Genomic DNA, 12,311 nt, shown 5'->3' on the forward strand with positions numbered 1-12,311 from the left:
GAGGTTTTTCCCTTGCAGAAAATGGTGGGAGAATTTGGACCCATTTATATTTATAGAGCCTTCGTGTTAGCAGAGCCTAAAGATAAAAGAGTTTGTCACCAAGCAGTTTGTCACCTCAAGTCTAGCCAGGGACTTAAGTTTGACGCTGGTAATAGTGGATACTTCTTGATTATGGGTGCTCACTGCCACTAATCCATGAGCTTATGCAATTTAAAGGACTCTAAACTTTACAGTCTAAAGAAAAGCTTGTCAACCCCTGTTCCCAATGCATGTCCCAATGGATAAAATTCACCTGGACAAATCTATACTGGTTATAAATCAAGACAGGTGCTTTGAGTCCAACCAATTCAACAGTGAGTCTCCTATCCAGAATAAACCACTGGGTTCAGTTTTATAGAGCGACAAATGACTTTTGTGTTTACATTAAATTGCCATGGACTGTTTGAGTTCAAGCTGCCTCTGAAGATGGAGTCCTGTTTTCCCTCTTCAGACCCAATGTTTGTTTCGATGTCCCTCAGAATCACCTTTCCTGAGTCGGGATAGCCCACTAACTCCGTGACAGGGAAAAGAACCATAAATAGCCAAAGAGTGAAGGCATTGTGACTATTATTTATATCACGAAATAAAATTTATCTGTGTCTGCTACTACACTCCTTCAAAACAAGGAACATGGTTACGGTAGATCCCTCTATGTATTGTATGAAGACTGTCTTGTGTTTTATATAGGGTTTCTCTGGGAACTTACCATGCCCCATAGTTTAATAGTATGTACACAGGTCATATGAATTTATTACCTATGCAGTTTGGATTTTACTGTCTTATATTAAGTGGTTGTGATACAGTACTATCTGCTAACCCAGATAACTGCCATGACATTGGCTGTATCAACTTGCAAAAGATGGACACAGATGGGCTTGTTGAGTGCTGATCTAGCAATGTCATTGCATTTCAAAATATGACTGTTTTTTTTTTTTTTTCTGGAATAGGAAAGAAGGCCAGAAAGCCTCAGCAAGTAATGAAGATATGAGAATGTTATATAATGTATGCAAAATGTCAACGTTCAAACTTCTGCTTAAATCAGTCAAGTTCTCGAGCTACTTTCTGTAACGGTTATAAGGACTAGCTTAAAAAACAAAAATATGTGACTAATCTGAGCTCATTTAAATGTTAGGGTTTTTTTTTTTCTCAAGTTCCATCCATATATTTCACAGTACTAGACTAGTATAATTGACATAGGTGTTTCATAACCATGCTTGGAACCCATGGTAATGCTGTGGTCAGAGGGATTAAAAGGGAGAACACCCCTCTTCTCTGTCCAAGGTCAGCTAGGTCTCAGGGGACTTTGAGGCATATCTGTGGGTAGTTAATCACCTGTTCTCCTGCTCAGGGAGACCATGAAATCCTCTCTCTCTTGGACTGACACCTCCCTAGGCACAGTCTCCTCTCAGCACGAAGCAACTGGAGCCGTTATTGCTCTCCTACCATGACAACTGGTGTGCACAGCTATGAGAGGTGGGGAATGACAGAGAGTTAGGGGGGACATAGGTAAATCAAGAACGGGCACTCTGGGAAAGAAGCAGTAGGAAGAAGTGGCACGCAGGTTTCAGAACAGGATCAATAAGGAGAGGGGAGTACCCAAGGGCCTAGAAACTACTCAAGTCAGGGTCTGTTTAGGGACCCCCCAGTCTTAGGCCTTTCCCCTCCCTCCACGGCATGCTTGTCTGGCGCTCCCAGGTGTTCAGTTCTCTCTGTGTGCCAGGGAATGAACTCAGAAATCCCCTGCACTGTCATCGTCCCTGGTCCATGGTGTGTGGCATCATGTGTGTGCAGTAGGACTTGTGGCACATGCGGTGCGATGTGAAGTGCGTACAGATAGGCACTAGCCACGCCATCACACTAAGGTAGATGAGGACCATGTTTGTTTGCTGTGTGTTGTGTTGTGGTGTGGTGTGTGGGGGTGGTATGTATGTGATACGGCGTATGAGGGATATGTGTGTGATGTGGTATGTGTGGTTTGTGTGTGTACAGGTAAGCATGAATGAGATCTTAACGCTAAGGTGGAACAGAGCCTGTTTGCTTGGTATATGTGTGTGTGTGTGTGTGTGTGGTGTTTTAAAATGTGTGGTGTTCACACTAAGTCAGAGACAGACACTGTCGGTTTAATCTTTGTTAAAAGCATCACAAATGATTTATTGATTTTTTTTTTTTTAGAAAGGAAAAACAAAGAATTCATCACCTCTGCTATGCCCACATGCCAGGTACGTACAGGGCCCAGTGTAGGGTGGCATGAGCCCCTGAGACAATAGCATCTGGAATGCCCATGGGGCTTTTGTCCCTGGCTGTACCATGCATGGCACCTCAGCTAATGAGCAGGGAATCCCTGTGCCTGCATAGCCATCTGCAGTTATGGAGATGAAGACAGGGGAGGCTCTTGGGTCTACACGCTCCAAATGTCCTTAATAGAAATAGTAACAGAAAATCCGAATAGCTAGGGAAGGCCTCCCCGGGTGTCCTTGAGAGTGACACGGAGTGCTCACAGAAGGCAAAGACCTGCAGCCGGTACCCCAGGCACTGGTGAGCTAACGTGGAGGGCTACATCCAGGGCTTCTGTGCTGCCCTTGGACCTGGTGGGGACTGTGTGGTGTGTGAGCATCTTCTTCTGTGGGATACTGGGGGACAGCAGTGTGGGAACACGCATGGGGGAAAGGTCTCTGTGTAGGTTTCTTTTGAGACAGCAAGAAGGTGTGTGGGGCAAAGGTCTTAGAGTGTCATGGCCTTCACTGGTACCAGGTTTCCATTTGCAGCCCCTCACAGGGAGGGATGGCCTGCAGTCACCTCTGGAGGGACCTCTGAGCCTCAGAGAGTGGTGGAAAGTGAGAGATGTTGGGGTACAGTTGAAATGCTCTCATAGACTAGCTTTGTGCCACATACGGCTGCCTCCTTGGTCTGTGTTCTCCTGACTGTGACATGAGTGTCTGGACACGAGACCGAGTGCTGGCGCTGCCCTGTGAGAGGGTCTGCCCTGGACCTCTCCTCCTATATAGGCCACATCTTTTCTCCAGGGAGAACTGGTGGGTGCTGGTGAGTGCACCCAGGCCTCGCTCCAAGCCAGCCTGGGCTCTGGTGGGGCAGCAAGAGTCCGGAGGTGGGAGGAGGAAAAGGAAGGGGAAGGGGGAGGGGAAGGGAAGGGAATGGAATACTGACTTCAGTTTCAAGGCAAAAGGTGAATTGTGCCAGCTCACAGTGTCGACCTGGGCTGGGTCCCTGACTCGGCAGTGGGAGCAGGCAGCAGGCGACTATGGAGCTGCCTCTGCTGCTTTCTTTCTGTGACCCTGAGAAGGTCACTGTCTCTGAGTCCTCTACTTTCATCTTACTAGGAGACACTGCCCTCCCACACCTCTTCTGGTTGAGTCTGCATGGGTCCCTCAAGCCATAAGGCTTCAGAGCATGTTGTATTCAGCTAACGTGCCTTTCTGGGGCCTGTAGACTCTTCTAGAATCCAGACCTGGGTGAAGCCAGTTATCAGCCTAGAGGCTGTGGAAGGGCGCATCCTGCTGGTTGGAGCAGGAACTGCATATAAGGGTCCCTTCCTTTCTTGTGTCCCATCCCGTAGCCCTGAAGGAAAACCAGAGAGATCTTTGCTCCTCTAGACCCAGCTCTGAGCATCCTGAAAAAAGGGGTTCTGAGAGTGGGATTCGGACAAAACTTAGGCGGATTCTACTGCCTGGCCTTGAAAACAGAAAGCTAAAAGAAAGAGCCCCCAAACTCAAATAGGTCTACCTGGGCAGGTATTTACACTGCAGTGGAGAGAGAGGCTACCTAGAAGGTGGTGCTCGGGAGGGCTGTCCCATAGACTTCCTGGCTCTGGGGTCCTCTGCTGGGCCAGTGACTGTGGGGCTGGGGCTGAGCAGGTCTACAAGCCTGGAGTGGGGGGGTAGCTGCAGGCTTACCCCAGGAACCGGCTGGTCCAGCCCCAGGCAGGAGATGCCAGGCCTGGGCTGCAGTGGTAAGTTGGGGCAGCATGTTCAGGTCTAAGGACTGTGATGCCTCAGAGTCAAGGGTGAGGACTTTGCGTGGCACCACAGGCCTGTGTCCAGGTGGGTCATGAGTCTGCTGCCCCAGGATCCCATGGGCCAACTGGGGCTGACAGGGAGAGGTGTCTGTCCTCTGAGTGGGGACAGCTAGAGGAGATGGCCTTTCCACAGGTCTCAGAGGGGGGCGTCGTTCCAGCTGCACTTGTGGTCCTGCACTCTCTGTGGAGGAAGCAGGAGGAGAGTGTCCTGGCCAGCTGGCGCCATCAGCCCACCAGGTAGCTATGCATCTCACGAGAGTTGATGCTCAGGACCACGCCCGAGTGGTTGCCTAGGAAACAGAAGAGTGAGGATGGTGGGAGACTGACCACACAGGAACTCGGGTGACCTCAGCAGCACATAGGGACAACATGCGGGGGGCGTGGTGAGGTTTCCTCAGCCTGTGCTAGGTGCAGGGTGGGGGTGGGGTCTCCGGTGTCCTAGGTGGGGACAGGAGGGAAGTGCCAGGTGCCGCCACAAGCAGTGGTCCAGAGGACTGGGTAGGGAGGCACTCACTGACCTGCGTGAGGGCTACCCCTGGCATCGGCAGCAGGGGGGTATAGGAAGGGCTGAGGCTCTGCCCCCTCTTGGAAAAAAACACTGTGGTGTGAGGTTTGGACCAGGAGGCAGGAAGGGAGATGGGGGGGGGGGGGGGCGAGAGGAGGAGAAAGGGAACACAATATTTGTCAGAGATGGGTTAATAGGTGTCCCTGTGCTGGCTGCATGATGAGACTGGGGGATGTTCTCCAGAGTCTGTCTCCCTGTCTTGCTGTGTGCACAAAATGGATGACGCTAGTCTGGGGGTTGGGGGCATGGTGCTACCTAAGCTGTCGAAGCCAGTATTTGACTACCAGGGCTGTGCCTGGTGGTTCATGTGACTCTCATGTGACTTTCCATCAGGGCCTCCACCTCATTGGCCCCGGTAAATCTGTGACATCAGTCACCAGGGCACCACAGAGAAGGACTGTCATAAGCAGTGCCTAGTCCATAGCAAGGTTCCCATTAATAGTGTCCTGGTGCTGATACTAGGAACTTCACAGCACGTCACTGGAGGATAGTGGACCCCTGTCTTCCTGAGACCCCACACCCTCCCGGAGGAGGCTATCATTTCCTTGCCTGAGAGTAAAGCTCGGCTATCTGGGAAGTGCTCCGGGCTGTAAGGCACAGGGCTGTGCACTCAGGACTGGCTTCCTTCAGTTCCCTCTTGTCACAGGAGTGACTTGAAGGCTGAGTTCCAGCTACTGGTCTCCCAGGGTCAGACGAAGACCAAAGTTCTGAGGTCTGTGACCTTCCACATGCTCAGTAAGTCACTGGTGCTGTTAGAGACCCAGAGGCTGTCAGTACGTCCTCTGATAAATACTCCTGGGCTGGCAGATGTGAAAATGGCCGGAAGGGGTCGGAGAAGCTGCCCCTAGCTGGGAGGATGTAGTCTTTGGGGTCACACTGACCTGATTGGGTTCCAAGGTCAGCTTCTGACAGCTAACTGTGCCACCCTGGGTGACTGAAGACCTTGCTGGATCATTAATTCTCAACGTGGGAGCCGTCATGGCTCCGGGAAACCGATAGGCTGGGATACATGTGGGATTTAAGGCAGATGCCTGCAATGTGACAGCTAACCCTGACAAAGCCTCGCTGTGTGCCACCCTCTGCCTAGACACCACAGCAGGATGCTCACAGACACCGAGGGTAAGGAGGCCGTGGCACCCACCACCACCAAAGGGGTGTGGGTAGGCCTGCATGGGATAAAGATTCAGGGCAGTAGGGCTCTGGTTAGGCCTGGGCACTGTTCTAGCGGAGGAGCCACAGAATGGAGAAAAATGACATAAAGATATTGCTGGGAGCGGGAAGGGGTCCCACAGCCAAGGTGACAGGCTTGGCCCTCTCCTTGCGGGCGGGCGCGACAGGGATGAAAAGTCACCTTGGTGAAAATCCTGTGAAGTACTGTCTGAGGTCCATGAATGCAATGCTTATGGATTCTGCATTTGCTAGTGGGAGTGTGAGGGAGGAGGCAGGGCTGCCCTCCTGTGAGGGAGCCCCCTGCCTCTGTGGCAGCTGTGTAAGCTGACCACTCACTTCAAGGGGCGATGCCCTCAGCCTGCTGCCTCTGACTCCATCGGCCCCAGGGCCCTGTCTTTACTGTGTCAGGACTCATGGTCCAGAGAAACTCTCTGGCGGGGTTGGCCCGGCCCGTGTCCCCTGGGCTCTGATGACCCTCTGTGGTGGGGCAGACAGGGCCACGCTGCCCCAGCTCTTACCCTGCATGGCGCTCTGGGCATCCTCGCTGTGGCTCACGGGACTTGTCATCTCCTGTTCCTTCTCATTGTGCATCTGGGCATACACCGTCCTGCCTGGGCGTTTCCTGCTGGCAGAGGTACAGCTCAGCTCTGAATGAGCCCTTGGCTCTGAATGAGTCTCTTGTCGGGGCATGGTATAGACAGTCCCGTACAAGACAGTTTCCCAGGGAGCCCGCCCTCCAGCATGCTCCCTCCACCCTGTGTTCTGCCGACCATTGCTGCCACATATATCACCTACCCATTCTTTATCTAGACATGCTTATAACTGCTGAAGCCCAGTCCTCTTTGTCTCCCAGTGCCTGGCAGCCAGGACAGTAACGCACACACACCACTAACCCAGTCCCGAGGGACACTTGTTAAACTCTGTCCATCCAGATTTCCTGCAACTTGGCTTTCTAGTCCAGGCCCCAGGGAAAGCAGAGAGGGAGACAGAGCAAACCCTGCCCCGCTAGGACTGGGCATGTAGCACACAGCCACTTGTGTTGAGAATAGCCCCACTAACTCTAATAGGCCCGTTCAGAGACAAGGAGACAGGGGCCTAGGGATTGGTGCCAGTGAGAGATTGTGGAGGTAGGCACATTCAGTCCCTTGAGTAGCATAGAGGGTGTATGGGCCAAGTCCCCCTCAGGACGGGACACTCGAGTGATGGACTTAGATGTTGGGGGTGGCCCTGCCTGTCATTATAGACTCCCAAGTAACCAGTAGCAATCCTGCCGGCCCTGCAAGGGGCATGGTGTCAGGGAAAAATAGAGCTTTGGTGGTTGCGAGACTTGAGAACACTGAGTGGCTTGTTACCTAGCATCTCAGTGTGGAAGACAGTGTCAGTCAGAACATAGTCAGTGCACAGTTTTCATGGCCCAGGCGGATCTTAAAGCCTGGACGGATGGAGGGATGGATGAACAGGAGGAACTCCTCAGTTTCCCTCCACTGACTGCTCAGAATTCCCCTGCCCTGCTCTGCCCTTTTCCCCTTGGGGTGGTCTGGAGCTTGTGGGAATGGACATTTGGCCCTTGCCTGAGCTCTCTGTTTCTATGGCAACATTTCCCACCCCTTGAACCTCAAAGCCTGAGCTGGTTCAGAAAGATGGCCTTGGCCCTGGGGATGTTGGGTCAGCCTCACGCTGGACACATCTGGCCCCTCCTTCTCTTGGCACGTGGCAGGCTGTGTCCTGTCTTTTGGGCCATCTGTACCACGTGCAGCTGGGGTCAGTTTGTCGAAGCACCACTGGACACTTGGGAAGTTTGCACGGTGGGGCTGACGCGTTGTCCACGGGGACCAGCTCCATCTGTCTCGGGTGAGTTACGCTGCCCTCTAACTGACTACCCACAGCCCTGCATGTCCCACAGGAGGGGACCAAGTCCAGAGAGACGTTCGCACTTGAAATGACATCCACCCGCACAGATGTCCGGAAGCATCCGGACCCAGGGCTTTGTCCTGCCATTCACTCCTCCACCGAGGGCCCATATGCCACCATTCTGGAGCTACGCAAGGCAGGAATGCTGGCTTCTTTTTCTTCCTCTCCCTCAGACTCCTCCACTGAATCCCTTCTTACAGAAAAGCCTTTATCTGAGGCAGGCCCATAGCAGGGCAGCATCTGGCCAGATCTCAGGGGTGCGCTCAGCACGAGGCCGCCTGAAAGACTGCCTGCCACTTAGATCCTGGCCCTGAAGGATGAAGGGTACTAGAGGCCAGAAGTGACTGGGAACCTGTCGTATTGGCCTATACTGAAGTGTTCCAAGGATGCCCCTGCTGAAAAGTTATGACCAGCAGGCATGAGGCCTTGAATCCAATTGGGTTTCACAATGGGGGTTTGCTGGCTGTCTGCCTCCAGGCAGCATGACCATGCTGTAGAAAGGGCTTGTACCTTCCCATCACCACCCCAGGGCTGCCTTCAAGTGGAGCCTATGAAGAAGGCTCTGAACTCTGCCAGCACTCAGCCTAGCTCCACACACTGACATAGCAGATGAGGGACATAGTTGGCTCCCATCATTCTTGGAGTTATCCCATGTTCACTGTGAGGACAGGCCACAGAGGAAGGAGAGTGTTGAAGTCTGTATAGGATGTGCATGGTCTCTCAGCCTTGGAGTCTCTGGTGCTCTCCTCAGGTCACTGGGAACCCCTGTGGCAGTCATAGCCAAGGTGTGGGAAGCCAGGAGACAGAGGTCCAAGAGACCAATCCTGCCCCATCAGCCTTGGACTTTGTTCTCTGTTTCCTTGAGCCTTGCATCCTTATCTGTAGGGCAGAGAGTATCCCCTCCAGGGAGGGGGCGTGAAGGAGCAGATGCTCTGAGCCTGTACAGAGGACCAGACCAAGAAGAAGGGAGTTTGAGAGTTTCCTGTTCACTGGTACGGGGAAAACTCACATCCCCTTCCTCGGTGGCCTGTGGAAGCCACCACCTCTGGGGCCATGAGCTGCTTGCCACGTGTTAAGGCTGCCAGGAGGCCTTACCTTTTGAACTTGTACAGGATGAATGCTCCCACTGCAAAGAGCCCGATGACAAAGAGGACCACCACAGCCCAGTAGCCACCACTGCCACCTGGCCTCTGAGGACCTACAAGGAGAGTCGCAAGAGGAGATGCTGTGGGCTGGTTGTCCCCAGCCCAGGTTTGGATGAGCCTACTTTATGTTGTCCAGCAGGCCTTGCCTATGTGGCTAAGTGTATAGCAGGTTATCAAGGATAAGACCATGACACATGACCTTGGAGGATTGGCCTCCCTTCCTGACAAAGTCCCACTATAAGTAGGGCCAATTTTGGCAGGGTTTCCTTCAGAGGGGAACAGCGCCCCCACTTGTGTATTGGTTTTGAGTGAATTGGCAGGTTCTTGGTTGTGGTAGCTGCACCATACAGATCATGCCAGATGGTGAGGCTCAGGGCTGGCTGTGTAGAGGTTGGTGTAGCTAGCCAGAGATATCCCAGAAGGGTCACTGGCAGCTAGATAAAGGCTCATTCAAATCCTACAGTCACTTTCAGCATGCACGGGCCCAGGCCCAGGCCTACCCTGCCCCAAGGAGGACCCAAGCCAGGTCTGTCACCTGCATCTGTGTCCCTCAGGTCCACCAGGATGCGGAGCCCTCTTCGAAGGATAAAACTGATCCTATGAGAGTTCAGTGCCTGCTGCACAGCTGCCAGTCTCTGAAAGCAAAAACGGTGGGAGAGTCCTGGGGCTTAGAGTACTGAGAGCCCCTTGGGGCCGGGAAGGGAGGCTGCCTGACGCTCAGGGTTCTCGTCAGGAAATGGCATGAGAGCCCAGCAGCTGAGTTCACTAGGAGCCATTGAGAGTACAAGTAGCCCCGCCACCAGCAAGCTCTTGTTTTAGTGTGGAATAGATAGAAGACACAGGTTTCGGGGTGTGTGGGTGGAAGGCTCGGCGTCCCCAGGAGATCCCACCCTGGTCATGCTCAGTGAGGCTTTCAGGAAGTGAAAGGTCACAAATATGAGGCAAAGCAAAGCATCCCACCTATGAGGGGAGTCAGAAGCGGCTGCTGGGTTAGGGAGTGCTGAAGGGGGTGCACAATGCCCCTTTCCAAGACCATTGTAACACATTACACACCAGAGTTCACCCAAGCCTCACCTTCCTCATCACCTATCAGTCACTGTCCAGGGCTCAGTATGGGGACCCAGCTGTGCCCTCTGACACTCATTTCCATGTGGCTATGTCTCTGGGATTCTGACCTTAGCTAAATCCGCTGGGGCAGAGCTGGAAGCTGTGATAGACAGAATCCCAGCCTTTGGAAGAGAGAAGGCTTTGCGCCATCTGCACCCTGGACATACTCCTTTCACCTTGACACCAGGGGGTAGCCAGCCTTTGGCCTCCTGAGTGCCTGGCTAGCTATCACTGTCCCTGTGAACTGTCCCTGTCCCTGTCCCTGTGAACCTTCAGAATGGTGCCGGTTGTCCCAAAGGGTGCTCAGCACTCAGCGTTTGGGAGCCTCTCTGATTACAGTCTCCAAGGTGCCCACCATCAAGGCACCTCATGGAGGATGTATTCAGACCCCTAAGATTACTTCTGGTTTGCTCTGTAGCCTGAGGATCAGGGTCTTCCACAGTGCTTACCCATGTGTCTCAGTACTCCTGGCAGTGAAGCTGAGGTCACAAGACAGTTCCAGACAATGATGTGAGAGTGGAGACCATCCCCACAAGCTGGCCTCACCTCCTCCCCCTGGAAGCTGCCTGTCTCACTAACCTTGGATGCTGTTGAGTGAGGAGCCACAGGCAGATGGTGGTACCCTGAGTCAGATGGCATTATAGGAAGAAATACACCTTTAGGGGATGCCTCACAGAGATGTGGTTATCAGGAGTAACCCCGCTTGGGACTTGCTCTGCATAGAAGACCTGGGCACAGGTGGCCACAGCCATACCTTGTCACTTGTGAGGCTCCTCTTCCTTGTGGGCCTGGGAGGAGGCAGGAGTACATACAGGTCTGCTATGGTGGGCAGACCTGGTTTCACCACAGTCACTAGCAGCTCCTCCGGGATGCTGGTCTCCTGTGGGGACAGGCAGGACACTTGGGTCCTCTTCTGTTCTTCATCCTCTGCCACAAGCTAAATTTCCAAGCAAGATCTGCTCTCCCTTCCTGGCCTAGGTATGTCCTGTTCACCTGTCTTGATCCATCCTCCTGACTCTCAGCACCGTGTGGGTTCTGGCTGTGGCCCTAATGCTGCCCCACCTGCCTAGGCCTGACTTTACAAGCACTTCCTCATCCTGAACCAGGGCTAGGCTAGTGTGCCCTATTCTTGAGGTGACACGAGGCCCTGCTGACTCCTGCGGTCTGCTCCTTTCTGCTCCCCAGACTTGACCATACACCTGTACAGCCCCTAACGTTCAAAGTTCAGCTCCTGGGTAGCCCCCCGCCTCCTGGGAGCCCCACTCCATACACTATGAGTTAAACGCCTGTTCATCTCTTAATCTTTAATGTCTAGTGCAGTTTCACTAGCACTATTCATGGGATGAAGGAAGCATGGTCAGGATAGGTTTCTGCCTGTGGTAGTCTTAGATGGAGCTAGAGGCCTCTCTCTTTTTTTTTGGGGGGGGGACCTAAGGACTTGGGTATCCCACTGCCCACTCCACTGCACTGCCTTTGCCTTGAGCTTCCTGAGAGAAGTGATCATCTATGCTTCCTTCTTTGCGTTAGGAATCTGGCACAGAAAGAACACAGAAGGGAACTGGCGGTGGCCTTAAAAGCTCTGCCCACCAGAAGAGGGGAACATACAGTGTTTTGGCTGTATAGGGCAACGTCCCTCCCTTTAAGATGTCCAGCTACTGAGTGCTTGATCCAGGGCATCAACCCAGCACTTCCCAAGCAGCCACCAGGCTTGTCCCACCCTCGTTCATTAGCCCCCAGACCACACCATGGCTCAGACTAAGAACTGAAGCCCAAGCCAAGGGCACCTTGGAGAGAAGCCGGGTGACCACCAGCCCCACGTCCTCCCTCCATTCAGGTGTGTTGGGGTTGAAGGTGTCCAGGTCTCTGGAGAACTGCAGAGGCACCACCTGGAATTGATCTGGAAGAGGAGAGAGTAGAACCAGTGAGGTCTGGAGCATGGCTGAGACCCTGCACAATGTACCACATGCCAGATGGTCTAGATAGCCCCACAACTATCCCCATGGCCCTGGTTCTGTGTGTGGAAGAGAAGAGCCTGACATGTACTGATGATGAGTCGCCATCAGCCTGCAAGAGGGGATGGCACTGTATGCACCCGCTCCATGAAGTATGCTCCTTAACTTACCAGAGTGCATACCCTCTGATGTCATCCAGTTCCTCAAGGACCCATGGACTTCAACTCACTGGTCACCCCACCAAATCAAGAGTCCCATGAGATCGGAGGCCTCAACTCATGTACATTTCATTTCCCAGACTCTCAGCTCTGTTCTAGAGACAGGTCTAGCACTATGCTGTCACACACACACACACACACACACACACACACACACACACACACACACAC

At 53.1% G+C, this 12,311-nt stretch overlaps 1 protein-coding gene across 1 annotated transcript in view; it reads right to left on the reverse strand.

Annotated features, from left to right (window-relative positions):
• Nucleotides 1-2,165: 2,165 nt before the first annotated feature.
• Sorcs2 (sortilin related VPS10 domain containing receptor 2) overlaps nucleotides 2,166-12,311 on the reverse strand; it is a 361,028-nt gene continuing 350,882 nt past the window's right edge. The window contains exons 22-27 of the mRNA XM_055624007.1: nucleotides 11,755-11,867; nucleotides 10,725-10,850; nucleotides 9,399-9,498; nucleotides 8,814-8,916; nucleotides 6,326-6,429; nucleotides 2,166-4,362 (exon numbers count right to left, since the gene is read on the reverse strand). Coding sequence (XP_055479982.1) covers nucleotides 4,298-4,362; nucleotides 6,326-6,429; nucleotides 8,814-8,916; nucleotides 9,399-9,498; nucleotides 10,725-10,850; nucleotides 11,755-11,867 — 611 coding nt within the window. The 3' untranslated portion in view covers nucleotides 2,166-4,297. The remainder of the gene's footprint in view (nucleotides 4,363-6,325; nucleotides 6,430-8,813; nucleotides 8,917-9,398; nucleotides 9,499-10,724; nucleotides 10,851-11,754; nucleotides 11,868-12,311) is intronic.

The sequence above is a fragment of the Psammomys obesus genome, unplaced genomic scaffold, assembly GCF_907164565.1.
Source record: "Psammomys obesus unplaced genomic scaffold, mPsaObe1.curated_primary_1811, whole genome shotgun sequence".
Lineage (NCBI taxonomy): Eukaryota > Metazoa > Chordata > Mammalia > Rodentia > Muridae > Psammomys > Psammomys obesus.